The sequence below is a fragment of the Tenebrio molitor genome, chromosome 5, assembly GCF_963966145.1.
Source record: "Tenebrio molitor chromosome 5, icTenMoli1.1, whole genome shotgun sequence".
NCBI lineage: Eukaryota > Metazoa > Arthropoda > Insecta > Coleoptera > Tenebrionidae > Tenebrio > Tenebrio molitor.
In genome coordinates, this window is record NC_091050.1 from 4,260,521 (window position 1) to 4,285,585 (window position 25,065).

Consider the following 25,065-nt stretch of genomic DNA (forward strand, 5'->3'; position numbering starts at 1 on the left):
GCTACATTTACTGTAACAAATAGGTTGATATCTTTTACAAAAAAGAAGATTGATGTTTTAAAACATTTTTACCTTTTACTTAACAACGTATACCTACTGCTAAGCTGTTCCGCGAATTTTAGGGAACCCGGTAAATAACATAAACTTTTTAGTAGATAGTTAGGTACTTTTTTTGATTTCATCACCAATTGTGGTCTTTGGTTAAAAACTTCTAGGAGACAAGAGACATTATATGATATAGGAGTTCTATTTTTAAGCAAACTATGATTGGATTATTAATATTATCTGCTTTGTGTGAACTCCGATAAGCTGCAGGGATTGTACACACGTATGTATAACCATCTGTATCGTTATGATAGGTATAGCTACTTGCGTGGATGTACCCTCGCGTGTAGTCTCTATTTTAGTTGAAAAGCCTACTTGCATTCGCCAAAAGCGTCAAGTCATGCCCACAGAAAATCCGAAGATGGTGTCCGCTGTCCAGAATGTCAGTTCATGGCGAAGGCGCATCTGGCAAGGTGTGTAATAATTGACGTGCGTGAGACAGCCGTCAGCGTGGAAGTTGCGAGCGAGCAACCGAATGAATAGCCAGCACTATTGAATGAGTAGAGTACATGGATATAATGGGCAGCAATGGCCGGGTTGGCGATTGCCGTCGGTGACCAGTGGGTGGCCCAGGACGGGCAGGGAATCCGGGGAGTGATATCAAGTGGCCTGTCTACAGACTATGTCGCCACCGCTACCACAGCCCCTGATTGATAGCTCAAGTCACGCGAAACTGATAGCAGACCACACACACAACCCTCCACGCCCCCATAAGCCCCGCCTCCATCGGAACCGCCTCCTTTTACAGAGCCGCAGGTCCGTAGCCCCGACCAGTCAGTCTCATAGTGGGTACCAGTTATACTGGACATGTGCTGACTGACGGTTCTGTGGGTTTCTTGGTGACTTGTGACTTGACAGTGTTTTGTGATGCTACTCGGTGCGATGCCCGAGGAAAGTGCAGCCGCTGGGTTGCTCGTGCCCACGGCGAAAACGCGCGCCACTGACTTTTCCATTGCTGCAATCATGGCCAGGGGGGCCGTCGCGCCGCCGGACGCCGATGCTAGGGAATTGCAAGGCGACGGTCAGTTACAAAACCTATAACTAAGCAAAATCTACACGCTTTGTCAATAGCCGAAATGGTTTTCTGTATCTTCTTTCACTTCTGTTACTCAACCGACGAATAGTCTACTCATTACTCCTCTGTCAAACGTATTCTGTTTTACTGTACTTCAACTGTTTTTTCTTTGCTCACCAATATTAAACTATAGTTTTAAATAAACCAAAATATGCTTTTTATTTATACGCCACTTTTGACGCTTCTCCTCCTTAAGTCTTGACACTAACTAGCAGTTAACAGAAGTTAATGTGACCATGGTGTTGGTATAAACACCATATTATTATAGTAACATATTATGTGCTGCGTACCTAGTTAAATCTTTGATAATGTCCCCGCAGTTTTTATCTAAAAGAACATTAATTACTTCGCCTAACACAAAAGTGTAACAATAACAAATAGCTGGTAGGTTTGTATCATAATGTTTCAAAAGATCATTTATGAAACGGACAATATTTTTATGAGATTTATATGTTACGAGTACAATGCAGCCTACAATTCAGTCAACAATTTTGAGTTAAGGTTTAATCTTTTGACAACTTAACAACCACCTACTGCTTGTCTAAATTTATGTATCTGTACGTGTCATACATTTCCTCCCCCACAACTGTTGGTAGCAAAAAAATGCTATGAAATATTATTTCTATTACATTTTATAGCCACAGCTAAATTCAACATAAAATTTTGTTGCTTTTTTCAAAATTACGTATCTGGTTTTGGATGTATTTAATATGTCACATCTGTATGAACATAATCATACATTTGCGCCCAGTGCGCCTGCGCTCTCGAATATAACAGTTTCTTTAAACAATTAGGTGTTACAAAAACATCAATTACTTCTACAGACAATACACAAATAGTATCTAATAATTTATAACACTTTAACAGTTTTTCTTCATTCGCCTTATCACATACATAACGTCGTTTTTTAATTTGTTTATGCTTTTTTTTAAGAAATCCTTAATTGCATTATAAAAATTTTAACTTATGTATAAAGATGCTTGTGCTCAGTTAATTGCGGAATTTACATGATAAATTGTCATTAACGCCAAATGTAATTGATTATTCATAATGTAATCATCAAAAACTTAGATGCGTTACCTATAGGTATCATTACATCATCTGTCTAAAATGATTCATTAATTTGTCATTTAATTACAGTAGGCATGTCATGTAATGGTGGGGAAATAGTAAAATTAACTGTGTATATTCTATGAATTTGATCAACGTATAACGTATCTGTTAAAGTAGTGACAGTATACGAGTAGACTTATTCTAACCATAGTTATATTAAAATTTTCATTTTACAAAATACCTATAGGTATGCCGAAATTCCTGGGTAGCTCTCATACCTACCTGTTGTTACTATACACCGCCCAACAGAAACATTTTTCTGGAATTGAGATGGCATCCACATGATTTGTTTTTGATGCTAACTTTTAGACGCTTTGTGGCTGTTAATTGACAATTTTTTGTGAGTGCTTATCATTTATCAGTGCTTCTATTTATCGATGAGTTATAAAATCGGAGGCATTACTGTTCATTCGCGCCTAGTGCATAATGCCCAGTAAGATACCTATGTTTTTTATATTTTTTAATAAGCGGAGGTGTTGTCCAGGTATAAAGATTACCTGCCTATTAATTCTCTCTAATTCTTTCAAGACAGTGGAAGTACTATAATTAAGTGGTTTTATCAACAAAATGATTAAAATAGTGATCCTTTTTTATTTAATTTTTTTCTGATTAATCTGTTTCATTCTCTCGATGTCTATAATTAATTTTCGTTTATTTATTTTGAGTACTAAACCAAATTTTTAACAAGTGCTGTCTTAAATTACACTATCCGATTTTCTTTTAACGGTATAAATAAACAAGGAAGGAAGGAGAGAGAGAGATACTACCAATTATTTAATTATTATCAATTTATTCTATAAAATTTGGTGAATTAATTTGAAAATGTTATAATAAGGAACAGATATAACTTATAAAAAGGTCGTACAATTAGCAATATGAGACAACCCCTCATTGTCAATTTAACGCTAATTTGACGTGATTTGGCTTTTGATTTGGGTAAAATTTCTAGGTGCAATTTCGAGATCGAGTTCTCCCGACATAGAGGATCCCTTAGAGGACGACGATGTAGAGGTTGATGTAGAGGAGTGCTCCGACAGCGAATCCGCAAGACCCATCAAACCAAAATTGCTCCGACAATCTCCAGCTATTTCGGATTGTGGCTCCGAACCAACAGATTTAGATCGAGAATCACCCGACATAGTTCCAGAAAAACCCAATCCCAAGACAAAAATATCTTGCAACTGCGACGAGTTGCTCAACGTCGAATGCCACTTAGAAACCAAAGATCTTTGGGACAAATTCCATGATCTTGGAACGGAAATGATCATCACCAAGACTGGAAGGTAGGTGGCCATTTCTTTTTTCGAAGGCGTCGTAGAGAGGGAAGTTCTCACACAAATGAATAATCAGAATAAGCTGTGTTTGAGTAAATTACTGGGGTATAGTGGCGTGAACAAGAGCGAAGATTTTGTTCCGGAACGTTGCCACCATTGTTGAAGTAATGATGACGAGATGAGGCCGGTGGTTGCTCGTGCACAGTCCAATTTAAATCTCGCACTAATTTGATTCTCGCGTCTAATGACAAATTTTCCTCTTCGGATTTGAACCGCTCGGTTAAAAATTTTGACCGGCTCTGATCTAATTGACCGATTAGTCTGATAAAATATTTATCAAATTTATTGCAGGCGTAAAAGCACCACGCGTAATGATGGGGGGCGGTGGACCCTTCACTCGTCACAATCAACTTGTATCCTATTCATGTACCAACTTAACTTCATCACGATCACGAGTTGGGGTTGCTTCCTATTTATTGACTTGTAACGCTGACATTATCTGCTTAAACCATCGGATCTCTGCAATTACGAACTTGATTAATTCTAGCAGAAACTGATTGCGAGATTGAAACCCAAGGGTTGCCTAACTAAATTCGATAAACTCGTAAATATTGTAACTGCCCCGAATCTGTGACTGCATTCACAGTGATGTTCGCAAATAATTTAGCAATTTTGCGGTTGAATGACTGCTTACAATGAACAAAGAAGGTTAAACGGATACAGATGATGATAAACTGCACGCAAGCGGTTCCAACGGATCAAACACGATGTACAACAACTGGCAAACAATAACAATAATTATTATAATATTGCAGAAGGTGAAAACTGCGATAGTATTTTGCAGACAGTACACCTATACATTTTAAATACATACCTACTTTTATACCTAATGACTGCGATAACATACGACGTACATACATTTTAACTTTTATGTTTGCTGCGTTAATTGTCGGATAACATCTTTATTGGTTTTAAATTATCATAGAAACAAATATTTTGATAAAAATTCACCAACACGTGAATAAATTGCATATTTATGATAAGGCTTCTATCACATACGCGGGGAAGTACACATTTGTCAAGCTGGCCTTTTAAAGTAATTATACATTACAACAATGTAACACATGTGTTACCTATATTATATACATAGGTATATAAAATAAAACATCCGTGCTGTAACTATTTAGGTACCTACTACAATATCATTTTAAACGCGGAGACTTTCCATGATTCGAATAAATAGTGAATTTTACTTTATTATTTAATTATTAATTTCGACAGTATAAATTAATACCTTTTTATAGGTATATTAATAGTTATTTGTATATCAAGGCCGCTAAATCATTCCTTAACGTACCGAGAAAAAAATTGTCGCCGAGGCCGCTGCGGCCGATAATTCGCGACCAAAGTGTACATAACATTTTTTGTGCAACCGAAAATTTGTAATTATGTATTATAAAACGAACAAGCAATATTTATTACACTGTCAATAAATACATATAAATTCGGCTTACATTTACAAACAATTCATTTTGTAGGTACTCCTCCAGAGTTAAAAAGTACGTATTATATAAATTCTATTAAAATGAAGTTTACTTTAACGCCCGTCGTTAAAAGCAACGCCCGCGAAATTGGATTTCGCGGCCTGCTTTAGGTACGCGAAGTGCTCGTTTCGCGTACGGTTGCACAAAAAAATATTAAAAAATTGGTTATTAATATTTTGCAGACAATTGCAAGCAGCACAAACATTTATTCGATTAAAATGTTAAGTATTTTTGTTTGATTCTGAAAATCAAAAGTATTGATTTCATTTATTATACTTACTTAAATAAAATGAAAAAAGAAACGTGCTTCGTCGAGTAATTAATTGTCCAGTATGTAAGCATTAAATTAATCTAGTACATAATGCTTCATAAAGGGGCTGCTTTATAGTTTTTTATTCGAAATCTACTTAAGGAAAATGTTATTATAAGTAGATATAATCGATTCCGTTTTCTATCATGAATAAACCCAGATTTATGTTTTCTGGGTAAAGTAAATTAATTAAGTATTAGTTTCATCACCAGTGTATTTGATGCAGAGTTTATTTTAAAGCGTTGAAATCTGTGTTTACATTGAATTTATTTTGCTTAAATTATCTTACCATTTTTCATTAACACGAGAACATGTTTCGATTATCGTACGAAAAAAAAAAAAAATTAGCCTGTTATAAGTAGATAGGTATACATTTTTTGACTTACCAATACAGAGTTATTAAATAATCTTTGAACAATATTCATAAAAAGTAAACATTTTATTATTTCTACAGGGTATCCATAAATGATTGTCGGGTCAGCCAGCTTTGGAAATAGTTATTTATTTAACGAGTTCGTGTGTAATTTTGGCTTTTTTTAACGAGAGTTTTAAAGGTCCACGAGTGCCAAAAAAAGTCCAAATTACACAAGAACGAGTTAAATACAACGTTTTTTTGTTCGACGATCCCCTTAAAGGCCCCAAATCGCTAAAAATCTTTAAAATTAGCTTGACGTTTCGTTTTGACAAGTTGTCAACTTTATCAAAATCCGTTCACACAGGAGAAAATTCTCAAATTCTGACAGTGTCGAACAAAAAAAAATATTATTGTGCAAGCTTTTTGAAACAGATGTCCAATTTTAATTTATTATTAACTGTCACTTCTGACATTAATGGAGTTTTTTTTATTCGCGCTTTTCAATCCAGTTTTCGTTTCTTATACATATTCGTTTTTATCACAGTTAAAAAACACTAAAAATCTATTTTTTTCAATATAAATTGCAAATACATCCAGTTTTAGAGCTAAACAAAATTTGTGAGGGTTGGATTTAGTCAACGACCTAACCTGAAAACGTGACATTCAGAATTTGCCGAATATACCTAAAGCAGCACATTAAAAATTTGACAAGTTTTCATAGCAGGCTGAATCAGACAATCATTTGCTTCCTATAAGGCATAACAGATAAATTTTAATTAAGTCTCGAATTTTCCTAATATGTATCTATTATTTTTTTAAATTTATCCTCAAAGTTGGCGTTGAAGAGTCGATTGTTATCACACTACTTGTCAGTCTGCAGAGTAAAAACGCAAAGGACGCAAAAAGTGAGGTTAGATCCGTGATCCGTAATCAGTGGTGCGTTCACAATCGACTCTTCAACGCCTACTTTGAGGATAAATTTAAATGAACACCGTGATATGTAGCTACAATATTGTAAATTGTATATTTGTGATAATTATTATATTTAACATCCAACATCAAATAACATGAGATAAAAAATACTTAGTCATAGTCGAATATCGATCAAAGTTGGCATATTATGTTTTACTCGTAAGTATTAAATATACCGATATACAGGAATATACCTACAGATATTTATGACTGCATTCCGATGCGGCCAGTGTAATCTTTTATAGCCTGAAACCTCTACCTGGCATAAGACACACACTTTAACAATAATTTTAATTGAAAAATAGTATCAAGGTTGTTAATAATAAAAATGCTAACCAAGAATAATTTTAATTTAATTTAAGTAACTTTTTTCAATCATGAAACGTATCTAGGTATATTACATATTATAGAAAAATAATTTCAGCAAATATACCTACGTGATTCAACTTTGCCATAATTAACCAAATATAAAAAGGTCGATTATATCACGCAGCCAGAAACATAGATGCAGCAAAATTTCTTGAGCGGCTAAGTTTAGGTTTCGAGTAAATTTTCACATACATATTATGAAATTAAAGCACCTTTATACGGGGTAAGGTGTAATGCAGAGAGATTGAATGTAATAAGAATCCTGCATATGCATTCGTTAAGTAGTGATCTTTCAGATATCTATCAAAGCTGTTATTTTGCTTGCGGCAATATAGAGCTGTGTCAGCTGCAGCAACGTCGGAAAAACACTTCCGAGAGCTTACTTACACTAGTAATTTGATGTTCGAGAGCCGAAAAAAGCGTGAATAAACCCTGTGGCCAAGCATTACTGGTAATTTTGCCGGCACCGCAATTATTCTAAGCGACTCACCGGGTGTAAATATACCAAGTTGGCGTTATACAAATGTCGCATAGTTGATGATCAGATCGCGTGTAAGCCCCAACTGTCGGCCAATTGTAAAGTATATCGTCGCATCCGCTCACTGGTTTTCATCATTAAACCTCATCGCTTTTTCCTACTTATTTATTACACTATTCGTCGCTTTTTGTTGGCACTTTCGTGAAGAAATTAGTGTTATTACGTCTCGCAACGGTAGCCGTCACTTACGCAAGGCGCTTCTCCGACTTCGCAAAAACCCAGTGGTCATAGCCAAAGCAAAAGAATCTAACGTGGCGGTTCTTGTGCGGCTGAAAACCGAGCGGGATCTGATCCATCTCAAAGTCTTAAAAACTTGACACGAATGACATTTCAAATAAGTAGCGCAGCGGGTCGGCAAAAGAGGTTTTGGTAGAACAACGTGTTGATTTAGGGGCACCAAGCCATAAGTTGTGGTTACGATTAGGTTTCGCATCATTACCGAAATAAATTCCGAAACACAATACAGAATGTAAATTACTAATAGCCGTGCTATTGTCGATACGGTTTTATGAATCTTTGCTAATAAACGCGACGCAAGACATGACCTCAACGATTGTTTTGGAATCGGCACTCTCTGTTATATCGTCAGGAACATGTTAACGAATCTCTAATGATATTCCCGTCATATCTGAAGTTAACTCGAACGTAAAACCTTCCAAGACTGTTCTTTCCTCCGCACAATGAGAACTTAATGGTAGAAAGATATATGACACATGTCAGATTAAAAGGCTGATAATAAAAAACAGGTGCATACCAATGGAAGCCTGCTTAAGGTAGATTTTGATTTTTTTTAGATACACTATACACAAACAAATTTATTTCTTCTGGAACAATCATAATTGCATTAAATTATGCTTTTTACTGCTTACTTTTTATGGCCCAATTATGAACACAGAATGGGCACATAGTTTTATTTCTTGAGGTAACACGAAACAACAACTCTCATTCGTAACACATCGGTTACTACTTGTTATTATTTTAGTACAATTTTATCTTCCGGTATACCGTGAATTCTTTACGAGAAAACATCAATTATTATTAGGTACTCGCAACACGTATTTTTAGAGAAAATGCGTCCTATTTAACTTATTGTTCAAGAGTTGGATAATGTCTGTGTAGGCATCAATTAATCACTACTCCTAATTCGGTAACCTATTATTATTTATTAGCACCTAATTGTATTGGGAATAGTAAATTTCTAGTTTTGTTGGGAAGCTGATAAAAAATACTATAAAAAAAATATTATTATGTATGTATTAATACATTTATCTCTTTTTCCAATGTCTTTTGCTTTGTAGTTCGTGCGGTCGCCTAAAAAATTTAATGTGCACTTCTGCGTAAAGTGCCTTTTGTCCACGTCTGTTTTCGAGCCTCGGCTGCGCCTCGGAAAACGATGCACTTTTTAGCCTTGATACATAAATAACAATTAATGTCCGTTTACTTCTATGCTTTATAAATTTTGTTTGGTTTATTACCTTTCGCCAAATTAAATTACATTAAGTTTAGTATAATAAATAAAAAAATCCACGGACACCTTTTGTAATTGGTTTTCAGGTGTACAACAATAATATGTATTTTTTAATTCATTAGGTACACATTAATAGTAAATTTTAGGATTGAAAACTGAAGAACATTTGCGTTCGATTCAGTAATTTGAACCAAGAAAACAGTTGTACGTGCAAATAAATTTTATCTGTACAATCGATTTATCAGGAAGCATATGCAGATTTAAAGTTGTAACATTTACATAATATTAAGCTGTTTACACCTGCTACTGGTCTCAAGTAAATGTAGGGACACGTCTCTTCAACACGTTTACGATAAAGACAAAAATTTATAAAATTTTACTTATCAAAATACTTGAGCGTGATATAAGCCTTATCTAGACATTCTTGGCAATTTTTTGTCCAAACATAGTTTCAAGGAATGAACTAGAAAATTTGATTTCTATTTTCATTTTTACATTTCTTGAGTGAAAATTAAAAACAAAGATTGTATCGTTTTCAGTGAACATTATCGGTACCTAATTATTATTCAAATTGCAAAATGATTGTTTTGCAATTGCGGAAATATAGCTAGGTGTGACTGAAAAGCGTTGATCGCTCATTACCTGTTTACAATTTATTTAAGAAACCGTAAACTTGTAAACGTACAATGTGTTGCAAGGCGTACGTGTGCCTGAATTGTAAATTTCAGAAGACCACAACGGACTATTAGGGATCGTGTGATCGGACCTACAGCAGCGTAATTACATGGAACATTCAGAATAACTTCCCAATGGTACAGTGTATTATGGAGTTAGTTACGTTCCGACAATTTTGCGGTTGTGGGTGCCTTACCTTGTCGAATTATGACGTAATTGAAACCATGTAAGCATGGGTTAGGTGTCGTTGGTCGACGCACAGCAAAAACTGAATGATTCCAAGTAGGAAGAATTGTGAGATATGTATTATGGGCCACCTCGTTACTGCTATTGTCCCCGGTTCACATCTGTCCTCCCAAACGACGTGTTTGTTACGTTTTATACACATTTCAAATATAATCAGCAGCCTACACAGGCTGTCGCTACTACATGTGAATTATTGACCGGGCTTTATGCGTTAAAGTATCAAATTTTTACGTAATCGCCGATCAGGAATCAATGCATAACAATTCGGCCGTCATGATGTATCGAGTATTAATTGGGCGGGGGCAGCTTCCACCTTGACCATAAATTACCTCCGAAATCCGGTATTTACAAGACGGTAGGGGAAGAGGAAAAAGCAATTTAGTAAGCTTTAGCAGGAGGGAAATCAATGAAGACAACTCGGGGGGCGGCCGAAACCGGAGCCGATCTGAATTAGATACTCTTCAGGCAGAAGTATCTCTGGAAATGTGTCGGGAAATGGCTCCCTAATTCTCTGCACTGAGCTACGTAGTTAATTACGGCTCAGTTTCCCTCTAAATCAAATCACGCTCGGCTTTCCGCCTCTGTTAGACAACCTTATTACAACTTCCCGCAAAAATTACAAAACGGAATTCTGATTCCGATTCAATTAAATGGGTCTTAGGGAGACGCCGCCTCGGAATCCACCAAAACAATAATAATTTCAAATAATTTCTCTTGAGGGAAACGCCGTGTGTGGTGCAAGCATATCGAAAATCGAGCCGTTCTGGCTAAAATTTATAATAGGACAGTGACTTGTCATAAAAGCGAGTACTTATGCATGTAATCGAACACTTTTACGGCAGTAAAACCACGTCCCATAAACAATGGTGATAGAGTTATCCGGCAATTAAGTTGCTGGGCCTATCGAAGCCATCTTGGCACCTGTAAAGCCATGCCTACGTACTATGCCCCCATCCGTAGATTCGATCTTTTATAACTCAATCGTTAAATTGCACACCTTTCTGATCCCCCGATTGATAAGTTTACAAATTCTTTTTTAATAACGCCTACCTACATTTCTTTACTTAGTTGTAGTAAAAGAATCACCAGCTATGGACTGGCTAATGTATTAATCATGCCAGAGCGACAGCTATCAGATCTACTTGATTGAGTATGACAGTCGAGGGTGGGAGGTGGCGGTTTAGTGCCATATCGACGCATTTTGCGGTGACAGGTGTGCTGTTCTGGGTTCTCATCGATAATTATTGTGAACGCTAATATCGAAAGCGGGGAACTTTAGCAATAGACAGATAATAATACTGCTGTCCTATAATTTCGATAGTAATCGAACTAACAAGTAGTGCGATAATGGAATAGTAATGTTACGTGTGGTAGGTGAATATTAACTAATAAAAATACTACTGCGAATATGCATAATTATGATTAATTATTGTGACAGTTTCATATGCGACGTCTACGAAAAACAAGGGTTTTTTGCCGATATGTGAACCTACTTACTTCCGGCATAAAAGTGAGTGGTAACGAAACTTGCGCCCGAGGTCATACATGTATATATACATATACAGTGCGAACATAAAGTTTGGAACAAAATTAATAAATTCATTTCCAAAAATGCCATCCTGTGACGTGCAATTTGTTTAAATGACGTCATTAGCCTTTCGCAATGACGTTATCACGATTTTTTTTCCTCTCTTTCTGATAGACCTGATGAAAAAAATTGGTACCTTACATAACATTTTTTTTTGAGAATATGACAAATTTTACTTCAAAAATTCTATTTAATTTTTAATGTAATTTTTTTCTATGGGGTTATTTAAAATCGAAAGTTTAAAAATTCAAACAACTTAGAAGATTTACGGCAGAGAATTCGCACTGAAATGGAACAAATCAGCCCAGACATTATTGAGCGCAGTGTACAAAGTGTACTCGTATTTATTATTCATTAAATAACATTTTTGAAGTAATATTTGTCATTTTCATCCTGGAACAACAGGGACACAAGAAAACATAGATTTAGTAATAGGTTCATAACATTTTTTTCACGACTGAAGATTCAATCGCAGTCTTTATAATAGTTTTGTAACTTTTTTGAGATACGTAGAAAAACATTTTGGCATTGAGTTATTGTTAAAGAATGATACCCGACGGGTACTACCCATCAAGTCATTTCATAAATGCATTGAACAGCGGAGCTCTGTGTCAATGTAGCCGATGACTTTCTTGAAAAACCAGTTTTAGTGGATTTATCACATTGATTTAACTAAAATCACCAAAGAATGGAATGGTTTTCATGGACGGTTTGGTGCATGAATAAATAAAGCACAATAGAGAAATATTATGTTAAAATACTAAATGCTACAACGGCAAAAGCAAAAAATAGACCTGAAATTTACTGTTCCATCCATCTTATTCGCCAGACCTAACTCCAAGTTCCCAGTGATCACCATTTATAACAAAAAATAACAAAGCACCTTTGTGGTACTAGTTTTCCGCACGATAAAGCAAGTAAATGAATGCCACGAACAAAATAAATTCTCTAAGGGCATCAAAGCTCTTCAGCATGTTGCATTAAATGTATCTATTAGTCTTTACGTGAGGATCTTGGAAAACAGAATTGTCTGTTTCTGTCTCAAAGACAATAATTATGTGATGAACCACCTTCTACTCCAAAATTTTTAATAATGTAAATACTACCTATTTATAGAGTATATTCCTTCCTTCCTTTATTAGACATTGTCGTACACCACTGCAAAGAAATTTTATTCTATTGAAACTAAACAACTCGACATTCTGTTGTATCTTGTATCTGTCTATTTGGTGAAATATTCAATATACACAGTTTCTTAGAATAAATAGATCAGTTCGTTGAAATTCAGAATATTGACAGAAAAATGTACAACTTTAGTAGTGCTTCATGCCTGTCGCCGGTAACCCGTCATTATCGGAGTCTGTCAGCAATCGATTTTAAATGGCGTTTTCGAAATCATGTGCTGGAAAATGTTTTACTTTTATTTGTTATTAGTTTTTTGAGTTAATTTGAAGACAGGAAATTAAATAAAAATCTAACCTTGCGGCTAAACGTTGACCATCAATTCATAATCTACCTAGTCGTTAACGTATGAAAGCACAATTCAATTAAATATGTAGGTATGTTTAAACGTTATTTAAATGATTAATCTCGATTACGACAATATTATAATTAAATACCGACATTTATGAGAAGCAATTGTATTTCATTTTACTTCCGAGCCACCCACAGTGGAGAAAAATTATTCAGTTTGTTAACATATTAATAACATCGCTATTGTAATCTGGCTGTATTTTGTTTTTATAGAACGGTGAGAACAAACCAAACGGAGCAACGTAATATTTTAAAATTAGCGAATTTTTAAGCCTCGATCTAGCTCTCATGTGGACCCGGCTTAATAATTGACGGCAGGTCGCGAGCTGCCATTATCATGGAATTATCGTTTCAGTTTAGACCGCGGGTTCATTAATTATTGGGGGAATTGGTGACAGGCTAGGTGAGGTGGTGGCGGCGGCAGCCTCCCGCGGGGGCGTGGTGCTAGCAGCATCTGCCGCCGTATCGATCGGTGGTCGCAATGGCGCGACGCGTCTGCTACCGTTCTCGGAACGACAACCCACATCAGTCGCAAAACATCGCTCACATTGATCGACCAAAATAAGAAAATTCCTTTTGGATGATATGTGCACCAAAATTACTCGTTGGAGAATAATTCGTACGTTTGGATAAAGAATCGTCAAACCAATCCAGAACCACAAAACATAGATACGAAAATAGCGGATCTATTGTACTTCCAAAAACAGTTTTTCTTAACCTACTTTTGATGAACATATTTTTAATCCAATTTATTTAATGTCTCCGTTTGAGATGAAAAATTAAACTGTTTTTATTGTGCGCGTAAGTTTTGCAGGTTTGCATTGCAGAAAGCTATTTGGTTCCTCTCTTGCGTTACTGGAGTTATCTGCGTTTAACCTTTTATAGTTACGAAGATACTAGAATCCTTGAATGTTTGGTGTAAAACAACTTCCATGTAGGTCAGTTTGGTGCTGAATGGATTTATCGCTTTCTAACTTTTACGATGTCACATTGACAATATTTATGTAGAGTGCAATAAAAGTGCACCACGTTCGAGGATGTCCGAGACAAAGCTGGTCGTAAATGGACACACTTGTTAAATCTAGTCTGTGCCACCCACCTAGCACAGGACCTTAGCCAGCGATGAAGTATGTGATTTATTGCACACCCACCCGCAGTTCTCTTTACAATCACCTCAGCTTTGTTTATTTTTCATTCTTATCTTTCACTATTGTCATTTTGGTTTTCTAGAAAATGCTCCGCTTGTTGTAGCGATTGTACCAGTTGTACAGTTTGTTGAATTTATTACTGTCCGAATGGCTCCAGTTTCGGATATTATGCTTGAAATCGCTGTTGTGACAACTGCGTTTTTGCTATAATATTTCGGCCCTAAAACTCACTTCGGATCCATTATTTACATTTTAAGGTCTCCCTGCTTTTTCATTTTCCAAACAATAAATGAAAAAATAAAAGAAAATATGTGTAATAATCTTTGTTATGATGTTCCTTAAGTTAGAATGGTAGAATTTCTAAATCTTAAATCTCTAGCCAAGTGCATTTAGGGACTCCCTGCATGGAGCAGTCTGTTTAAACGGATCATTATGTACGATGGAAAGATAGGCAGGACGTTATTTGTCAAAAGAGTCGAGTCGACTATGATATATATTATCTTTAAATTACTGAAGATTATCCGAATGATATTGTACTATCTGTGCATCAATCTTGGGACGGAAACACTGTTACGCTTATACGAAACCGGAAGAACGAGCATACGAGTCAAGCTTTTACCACTAAAAGCTACGTTTTTAACGATTATAATATCCACCTTTTCAAGACTAGTCAAATGTCATAAACCGTACAAGGATACAAGTGTGCAGCTTAATTTGGGACTAATTTGATCTTTATTTTCTTGTATTTGCAAGGCAAGGTTGCTGAGCAACTTGCTTGATTGGTTATTCTGAAGCAATGAAGTGAACGATTTTTAATTGCCACAGTGCTTATTGTGTGGTCGATGTCTTTGACTTTTTCCAGCCCGTACCAACAACGGTCCAATTACAAAGTGTCGAGTGCATGTGCACTTTGTAAAAGTGGTAGGATGGACAATGTTATATGGTGGCTAAAGTGGCTAATTACAAAGTGATCATTAATATGTGAACCCAGCTGACAAACAGCTGCCCGTCACTTTGCGCGCCCTTCTATACGAAGAGAGGAAATTATGATAAATATCTACTTATAATATTTATATTTACATTCTCGAATTACTTTGCATGCTTATATTAATATTTTTAATAGTGAGGGTCAAGCACCAGCTACCCGCCTGGGTCGCACCAGCTGACAATGGTTTTAAATCATCTCTCTTGTCCTCTTCAGACTTCACAACGGTGGCTTCTCCTGAGACGTTAAACAGATTACTAGTCAGTTCGGAGTATTTAACGTGAAGCTGACATAACCTTAAAGAAAGGACCACTTTAATAGTCACTGCTTTAAAAGCACTTGAATTAACAAAATTTCCTGCAATATTTTGCACATGGGGTAATATCATCGTTAAAAAAAAGAATCATTGTGTCTCACGAGGAATATTCTTTAGTTTCTAAAGTTCTAGTTATTTATTGTGAATTAATGATTACTCCCAAACTGACTTTCCGTTAGCCAGATCTAAAACTTACCATTTCTAAATGACTTTATAATAACGTTTAGCTTTATGATCAGTTTTAACATATTAATTGGTCAGATCTCGATTCCATTTCGGATATTAACGCTGCAGTAGATCCGTTCTACAACACAATTCGATATGAAATATTTGACTCAGTCATTCCTTATTTCCGAACCAATAAACTAATTTCTTCTCCGTAGTTTAATGTTGAAATATTTTCAGTTCTAAAGCTAAAGAATACCTTAGGAAAAAGTGGAATAGAACCAAGAATACGTGTCATGAGTAAACGTCTGAATGATTCTGTTTATGTTAAGTACCTGGTTACCTTCGGAAATTAATTATTTTTCACTCCTAAGAATTTTGGAAAATATGATGGTATTGAACTTGACACCTCTTCGCAAATCTTTAAACTTCAATTTATAACTTATTAATATTGGATTAAAATGACCGCTGGTGATGATCTAGTGCCAAGCTTCCTTGTGAGTAGTGCTGACTACCGTAATTTTTACTTTTTCAGGTGTATGGAATCTAGCCAGGATTATTTCAGTTTTTTGAAAAATGAAATATGTATCTCGTCATCTAAACAATTACAGACCAATCTCAATATTATGCAACTTTGTAGAAAATATTTGAACGGATTATTTACTATAATATATTTATCAATGTACCTATGTATGCTCCTATTACTACCTTGCCGAACAGAAACCTGGTTTCTATCTAGGTTATTTTATTGTCATCAACCTAGCCCTTATTATACAAGTTTTGTCTGTAACTCTCGGGTTTTTGACTAGAAATAATAAATGGTCAATTGATAAGTTTTTTTGTATCCACATCCTGATTTTTCATGTATACACAAAATATATGTTACAGACTGAATATTAATTAAATTTTTTCCTCATCGAATTTATCGTAGTTTTCGTAATTTCTGGAGATACATATTAATTTTTTGTTGAAACGACTCGGGCAATTTATGACTTTCAGGCGGCAACCTTCAGGGGTCGCAGCACATAGCTACAACCTGCGGCGCGAAAGCGAGAACTGCTGCCCCAACTTAACTAAGAAATTAATATCTCGAAAAGTTATACTTACCTAGAGACAGATTATAACAAATTTAATGAAGCAGAATTTTCAGAAATACATTATAAATACATTTTTGATATTCATTGCGTAAAAAATGATTGAAATGATTTTTGTTTGGTTGGCAACACATTTACAAATTATGTTAGTACACTTGACTGTCAAATTCAAATATGGCAGTTCAAAAATCAAAATAAATCATTGTACATCTACAGGGTCTCTATAAATGATTGTCTGGTCAAGCCAGCCTTGGAAAAAAATTTTACTGTTCCGCTTTTTTGAAACCGATGCCAAATTCTAGTTCGTTTTCACGGTCACTTCTGACATTAGTGACTGACGTTTCGTTTGCGCTTGTCAGTCGAGTTTTGGTTGCTTATATTCGTTTTATCGCAGTTAATCACAGTTAATATACACCAAAAATCAGTATTTTTCAATAAAAATTGCAAGTACGTCCGCTTTTAGAGGTAAATACACTGGCAACATTTGTGAGGTTATGCTTTAATGTTTTATGTTTTATTTTAGCTTTATTTTCTTTACAATGGTTTATTTTGTTGAACAGAACACGTTCATTGTTGTTTTTTACTTTCGAAATGGAAGGTTTAATAATGGGGAATTATCTGTTTGTAAAAATGAATTCCATCAAAATATCTGAACAACATTGTGAACAGATTTTTAACAATCAGAACAATTAGCAGGGATAAATCATTAGGACGAGCACCAGTATCTGATGAAATACTCAAGGATTTGAAAGAAATGGTGGAAAAGACTACAGATATCCATAGCCTGTTTATCTCAACAATCTGGTGTACCACGATGCACTTGTCACAAAATCATTAAAAATAGGCTACAACTGCATCTTTATAAAATTAGTGTTGTACAAGAACTCCAACCTGCAGAGATTATCAAAGTTGTGTTCAGTTTGAAAATCACCTCAATTTCATAATTTGGAGTGCTGAGAATCCACACCAATTTGTAGAGACTCCTTTACATGTTTTGAAAATTGGTGTGTGGAACTGTGGATAGCAGTGTTGCTATACCCTTAATTAAGAAATGCTGCAAAATATTTTTGAAAATAAATGAAGAATTGTCAAGTGTTTAGAAGTTAATGGGGGACATTCTCAATCTATTTTATAAAAAAAATACCTATTTGTTATCGTTATTTAGTGTTGTAAATTATGTTGTTGAATACATTTGATTTTATTGAAAAACCAGTAAGACTAATTTGTTATGAAAAACACTGTTATTTATATTGGAAGAAAAAATGGGAGTCAATACCATATTCGACAATTCAGTCTAGGTCGTATTTACCACTAGCATAAAACAAGAAATGTGAAAGCACTAAAGCAGACAAAAAGGCAGTATCAAGTATTGTATTGTGGTATACGAGGACAAGGTGTTCTCAATATTTATCTGTTTGGATTTGTTCTCATACCAATTCCTGTACAGTGTGTGGCGGTACGATGGGGACAATAATTGTTCCCCTGTTGATGTTGATATTAAATAATAAATACATTAATGTTAGCAAGAGTAAAGCACAGTTGAAACTTGTCTCTGGTTAAAAGCCAACAACCTAACCTGAAAATGTGACATTCATTAATTGCCGAACAAAGCGGCACATTCAAAATTTGACAACTTTCCATGGCTGGCTGGACCCGACAATCATTTATAGAGACCCTGTAGAATCTTAACTTAGAAAGAAAATCAACAGATAACTCTTTGACAAATGACTAAGCGTACCAATCGTACCAATCATTCGGTAGTGCCAATGCACTAAATTTGTCTGTCATTTGCGAAATAAGCGACTTGTTAATAAAAGTCAATATTAGTATACTGGGTGCCCCAAAATTCGCGGAACAGCTTATCAGTACGTTGTTAAGTAGTTATTAAAATATCAGGTAAATCTGTTTAAAAAAATCAATCTTCTTTTTTTGTAGAAGATATTACATTAAATGTGGCAACATTCTATGCATCCCAGTAGTCCGCATATATTTCATTTTTGTTGTATCCATGGAAATAAGAAAGAAAAATTAAAGCCACGTTATTTGAGGTAAAACCGACATAAAATCACCTCTTGGAAATGCTGAAAATAATGAAATTAATAATTGCAAACTTGATCACAATCCTTCAGTATTGTTATAGCATTGGCTAGTAAAAGACAAATAGTCAAAAAAAATTTAATATTTAAAATAAACGAGATCAAAGCTGCACCTTTGAGCCCCCATATCTTCAAATCTAAGAGGTATAGAGTTTTTAAATTATTTTTCTCATTATTTTATAACATGAGTTGACATTGCCCCATTGAGTTTTTCCGCGAATTTTGGGCCCCCAGTATACTACAGTTTCATATCGTTGTATTTTAAAAAGAATTCATTTCCAACAAATAATTCTAAAGATATTATTTTTAAACTGATACAATTATTATTCATGTATAGAATATAATAATGTGAGTATTTTACAGGACTTATTTCAATTTATTTTACACAAGTATTATTAACATTACAATTTGTGGGATAGCTGTGTAACCACAAAATATGTTGTAGTAATTATACAAAATAAAATGCAAATCGTTCTGTTATTTGCGTAATTGAAATCGTCGGTTTGAGGTTTTCCAATTTGAGTGTGCGGCTACTTAAGCTGTAACAGTGTATTTAAAATATTAATCATTAGTAATTATTTTAATTCCTATCTAATAATAAATACATCGTTATATGATTAGAAGATTGTAATAAATAACTTTCTAATAACGATAAATTTTCATTTCAACAACAAACCTTTATAAAACCCATTTAGTGTTATCGCAATAAATTTAGAATAAAACCGAGATTAATAACAAATTGCAGTATTTACAGACCAGATGATAGCACGACATAAATATTGTGATTTTAATTACAACTAGGCAACTTTCTATAACATTATAGAAAATATCACCTTGAGTTAACTAAATATGAATAAATAAGCATAATTTAATTTTCAATTACGTAAATAATCGAAAATTTATTGATTATTAAGCGGCGTATTTTTCGAGAATTGCCTCGAATATTAGCTGGAAGGGTGTGCTGGAATACAAATTGACTTTTATTATTGGAACCTCAACGTTCTACGCCAAACATATCGTTGGCGATTAGTAGATTATTTAGTAACGAGGCACATAAACAGAAATTCTGTTCAAGAAAGTGGTAACATTAAAGGCACATACGTGGCTCTCGCAATAATTATCGTATTCTTTATATCGTCCGTTCAAATGACATATAATTGTTGAAAAGTGGTGGCGTTTTTGTCTTGATATGGACAGTTGTTTGAGCGATAATTATTGGATATAATCGTCCGTGTGGGTACAAAACGCGAGCTAAATGCGCACCTGTTAGTGTGTTAACAAGACTTCGGCCTCGTTAACTCATGTCGGGACACTTTATAATATTTTACTGCATTCACGTGACAATAGATTAACATTGTAGTTGATAAAAGCCGCGTTATTGCTTTTTAAACATTAACTTACAAATTGTGGAATTCGCCGTCTGTCGAATACCCACGTACTTCCGACAGAATTTTAATGATCGTTTTGTTAAATTTAAACCAAACAAAAGTCCAATTACTTCAACAGGGCGAAAGAACGAAAGCAGTCCAAATTAATAAACTAAGACGGCAATTAAACATTGTAATTCTCTCCATCAAGAACGTAAATCACGACGGAACGAGAGGATCACAATGGCGAACGATGTGTGGTAATTATCTCATTTGTAGAGACTATTCCTGCAAATGTATTAGCCATTTCATAAAACAAAGGAACTTATACTCACGAAATACAATTAGAAATAGTCGTTTACACATTCACCGTTACGGGTCGTTATTATTATTGCCATTCTAGGAGAGTAGAAAAATATTACCATCTCGTTTGCGCTTTGGTGCTACAGACATTTGCGTACTCGTTTTAATGTTTAACGTAACTGTAATTCTGACATTTGGGAAGTTTACAACATTTACACATTCTCATAAAGTCATTACTCATGCATTATCCTTTGAGCATTAAATTACGGAAGGCATTAAGTTTAACATGGAGAAGCTAATAATCGCGTGAATTATCGCTAGACGACAACACTATCGTAGATGAGATTCAGCTTTGCGACCATGCTTTGGGTCGTAAACAATTACAGTGATAAAAAATTCAAAGCTTAGTTTACGGTTTTTTGCAGTTTCATGTATCTACAGCATTTCGCAAATACATAAGTATGTCTTTTCAACAAATTAAAATGATGTTTCAGAAAATTAAAAACAAAAATTTTACTTGTTATCAACGAATATTGTCTACCGTTTTTACATACGTTCATAATAATTTTGCATAATACAAACCACATAATTATGCTGTCTGTTTTCAGACAAATAGGTAAAGTTGACCCACAGAACGTATATGTACGAGTACATACATTTATTTTATTCAGCTCATGGTTGCTAAAATTTAAAAAAAAAGGTAAAAAATAATCCTAAGTATCGTATGGTAATAATTTCAACGATAACACACATTAGAATCTTTACTCTTTTTATACAAATATAAATTTATAATAATTATTATACTTTCCCAACAGGCCAAAAAATAATCAGTGAAAGTGGTAGGCAGGTATGTTGAGAAGGATTATGTTAATGTAGGTTAGAAACTGTAATTTTTTTTCTCAGAATCGGTCATTAAAATATTCATATCTTGTAATTAAGACATTTAACTTTTTTTTCAATAAAAAGATATTTGCTAAAGTTTATCTGTTTTTAATTAAGTACTTATAATAAAAGTTTTAAAAAATATCCTTTGTCATGCTGGTAGATACTATTTATAGTTAATTTTAGCGTTACAGTTGCTCTCATTAAACTGAAAATAATGCTTCCAATGCGTTTCAACCTGCATACTGAATGTGAGAGGAAAGCAGCTGCTGAAGACAAGGGACATGGTGTATTATGCAACCTGATTTCCCATATGCGGCGCCTGTAAATAAAATAATTATATTTAATAACTTTAATGGAAGCTAATTTGATCTCAAAACTTGAAAAATGAGCAATTTAAGAGCCTCAATTACAGTATATGTACGTACTACAACCAGTTTCACTTAAGAAGGCATTTAATACATAATGAAATCAATTATTTTTTTGCAGGTACGTGTTTAACTCGATAAAACGAAAAATTGAGAATTTGAAATTACTTATGCGCACGAGTATTATTATCAGTTGCAAAGTGGCCGAGTGAACATGACGAAAACAAAGAATCTTTTGTATTTTTATGTCCATGTCGACGGAACTGATAACAAGTAGTTGGTATTTAATTGTCCGTTTGTCAGTTAATACCATAATGTGGTCTAGTTAACTACAAATACTTTTAAGATTGTATAACTGTTTTACTGTTTGCTTGTCGTCATATTAAAATATTAGTGAAGCACTTGAAATTAAAACTAGCATTCTTAGAACTCATTGTACCAATATACTCGTACATACATAGATGTATAGTTTGTTGTTTGTTGAATATTCAAAAAGTAACTACCGTATAATTGGAATAGTGAACAGAGAATTGCTTGATACATACATTTATATCCGAACTGGTTGATTGCTACTTAAATTTAAGCTTCCAAATCTTTGCCGAAAGTTGTATATTGTTATTTTAAAAGTACCTAATTTATAAAGGTGGCCTGGGATGATCTGCGGAATGGGAATTTTTTCTTTGTTTGATGGTCCCCGGTGTCGTTAAATGTGTTTTCGTCGGTTTACCGTGAATTCATCTTCTAGTCGAATAGGAATATGTTAACAAATTCCCATTTAAATACTGTAACAGTTACTTTTACGTCGAAATAATATCTTTATGTATCCGGCTTTTTATTTATATATCTGAACATAAACGTAAAACATTTTCAAGGTGATGAGACACATGCTATTTGGAAGAAAAATATGAAATCATAATATTTTTAAACATAAAAGTTTGGTTTACATGTAATTATTTAGCTATTTTACGATAACCATTCAAAATAATGTTTTTAATTTGCTTTACTATTGAAAATAACCTTCACCCAACACTCTTTAACACAACACAAATCGTGTCTACCTAAAATTTCCAGCATGTTGATCGTTTGAATTTGTATTTTTTATCCGCAGCCAAAATGTATTTTCTTTTTTTGGGTCAGGTTAAATTTCTGTAATTTGATACGGATTACCGCTGGGCTGACACAAAACTAATTTCAAATTTATACCAGACGATTGAATTAAATGTTAATTTTGTCTGGCTGTCAATTAATTAGGCAAGGTAGTTTTTAGAAATTAATTACGATGATATTTCATATTAATTCTGGAATTATTAGCATTAAGCAGTCACACATATCTCTTATGTTAATTCTAAATAAACAGAAGTGTGACCAGTTTAGCTCCCAAAAAACGACTTCGACGACTTAAAAGAATGCAAATGGGCAATAACCATATACCCGTCAAAACGTTATAGCGTATAAGCTCAGTGTGAAACATTCAAAGGCCTCGCTATAAATTAAATATTAAAATTGTCTCTTATATCACACAAAAATCGTTTTGGAAGTGCTAAGAATTTTTATTTGTGAAGGAGTCTCCATTTACTACAAAATAACAGAACAGCAAATTGCAGGCTTTACAGAACCTGTACAGCAGGTGAATAAGCGCACATACAGCGGATATGCTTTAACTCCTTTGCGTTATTCACTTCCACTTTATCGTTAATCGATAGCGGTGCTAAGCTAAGTTCACACCGCACTCCATTTGTCATCGTTTTCGTTTTCGCACGTCGACGCAAGGCCTTGCGTGGCGGGCGCGTCTCCGAGGCCAGTGACGTCCCCTCGATACTGTCACTGTCTTTTTTCACTCCACTTTCTAGAAAATATCGAAACTTTGATCTATTTGGTACACTGCAGAGTGTGTAAAATGATTTAGTATAATAATCGTACAACAGCCTGGGGGAAAGTCGGCATGCGCTGATTAATGATTCTGTGGCAACTTAACAATATCCCGAGGAGCTCTGGTAACTATTAATTAAAACAACTCGATTAGCCGCGTAAAAATAATTAAATGACCCTTAATCACCCAGTCGCGCCGCAAACATATTCCGTTTTATTTAAATATTACATAAAATCAAGACGTAATTCGAAGGGCCTTCAGCGAAACGCCAGACTTCCAACCTCAAACAGCTTTTTTCCAACAAAACGCTGGAAAACTATAATTTTTACACCTTTCCACACGCAACATCAGCCGTAAACACGTTTCAGAGCCGACGTGAGATCGAGGCGGCTAAGGAAACCAAAATTACAGGCTGTCTACCGAGAATGGAGGTAATTTAGGAATTTTAACACCAGCTTTTTCGAAACGTACATTAGCAGGTTCACGAACGTCCAACATATGTGCAACGTTTATAACATTAGCCACCTTACACACATTTTGGTTACCAAATTATACACAACGGGCTAATAGCCGTTTTCAACACAAGACGCTGTCGGATCAGAAAAATAAAACGGATCCCAAAAAAATCTAAATTGTAATAATTAATTTCGTTTCTCTTTCGCCGTCATTGTTCTAATTCGGTGTCAGGATTAACGGGCCGGTGCCCTTAATTCTTATCGCCTCCTAGCTATAGGAGTTGCACTGCAATTAATTAATCTCTGCGATGATCTGAGAAATTAACACGTTTCCTTGTTGCACGAGGTGTAAAAAGTAAATAATTCCTGTAATTTATGGCATTGTTTTTCTTTAATATAATCTAATAAGGAGTAACACAATAATTAACTGGCGGCAAGAAAATGCAGAATGTGCTATTTATTAGGTTAAGTAGCACGCAAATGGGTGCTCAATTTTCTCAGCGAAATAGCTAATAGTTAGGACTGCTATTGTGATGGCTGTAATGCCACTTTTAATTTGTGAGTTGGCGTGTAGAAATCTCACTGTCGAAGCGAATAAATTCGTTGCTATTTACCCAAAATTACCATATTTAAGTACTTTTTCATTTAGGCTCTTTTTTAATTACAATTTTAAAATTAATTTAAAGTTAACATCGCGTTATTTTAGTGGAGCATGTGTAATTAGAAGAGACCGGAAGTGGGTAAGAGGCAGGCGCCTGTAATGGGAAAAACTCGTACGATTAGCAATCTCTACACGTTGTTATTAAAAACTTGCTTGGTCATCTCCACCTTATGCATTTTTGCCGCTTCAT

At 34.6% G+C, this 25,065-nt stretch overlaps 1 protein-coding gene and 1 long non-coding RNA gene across 2 annotated transcripts in view; both read left to right on the forward strand.

Annotated features, from left to right (window-relative positions):
* The first annotated feature begins 887 nt into the window (after positions 1–887).
* Positions 888–25,065, forward strand: part of LOC138131196 (T-box transcription factor TBX20-like) — a 37,518-nt gene continuing 13,340 nt past the window's right edge. Inside the window, exons 1-2 of the mRNA XM_069048061.1 lie at positions 888–1,126; positions 3,243–3,576. Coding sequence (XP_068904162.1) covers positions 973–1,126; positions 3,243–3,576 — 488 coding nt within the window. The 5' untranslated portion in view covers positions 888–972. The remainder of the gene's footprint in view (positions 1,127–3,242; positions 3,577–25,065) is intronic.
* Positions 17,087–18,085, forward strand: LOC138131197 (uncharacterized). Its single transcript, XR_011159731.1, has 2 exons — positions 17,087–17,338; positions 17,397–18,085. It is a non-coding gene; the product is annotated as an uncharacterized lncRNA (long non-coding RNA).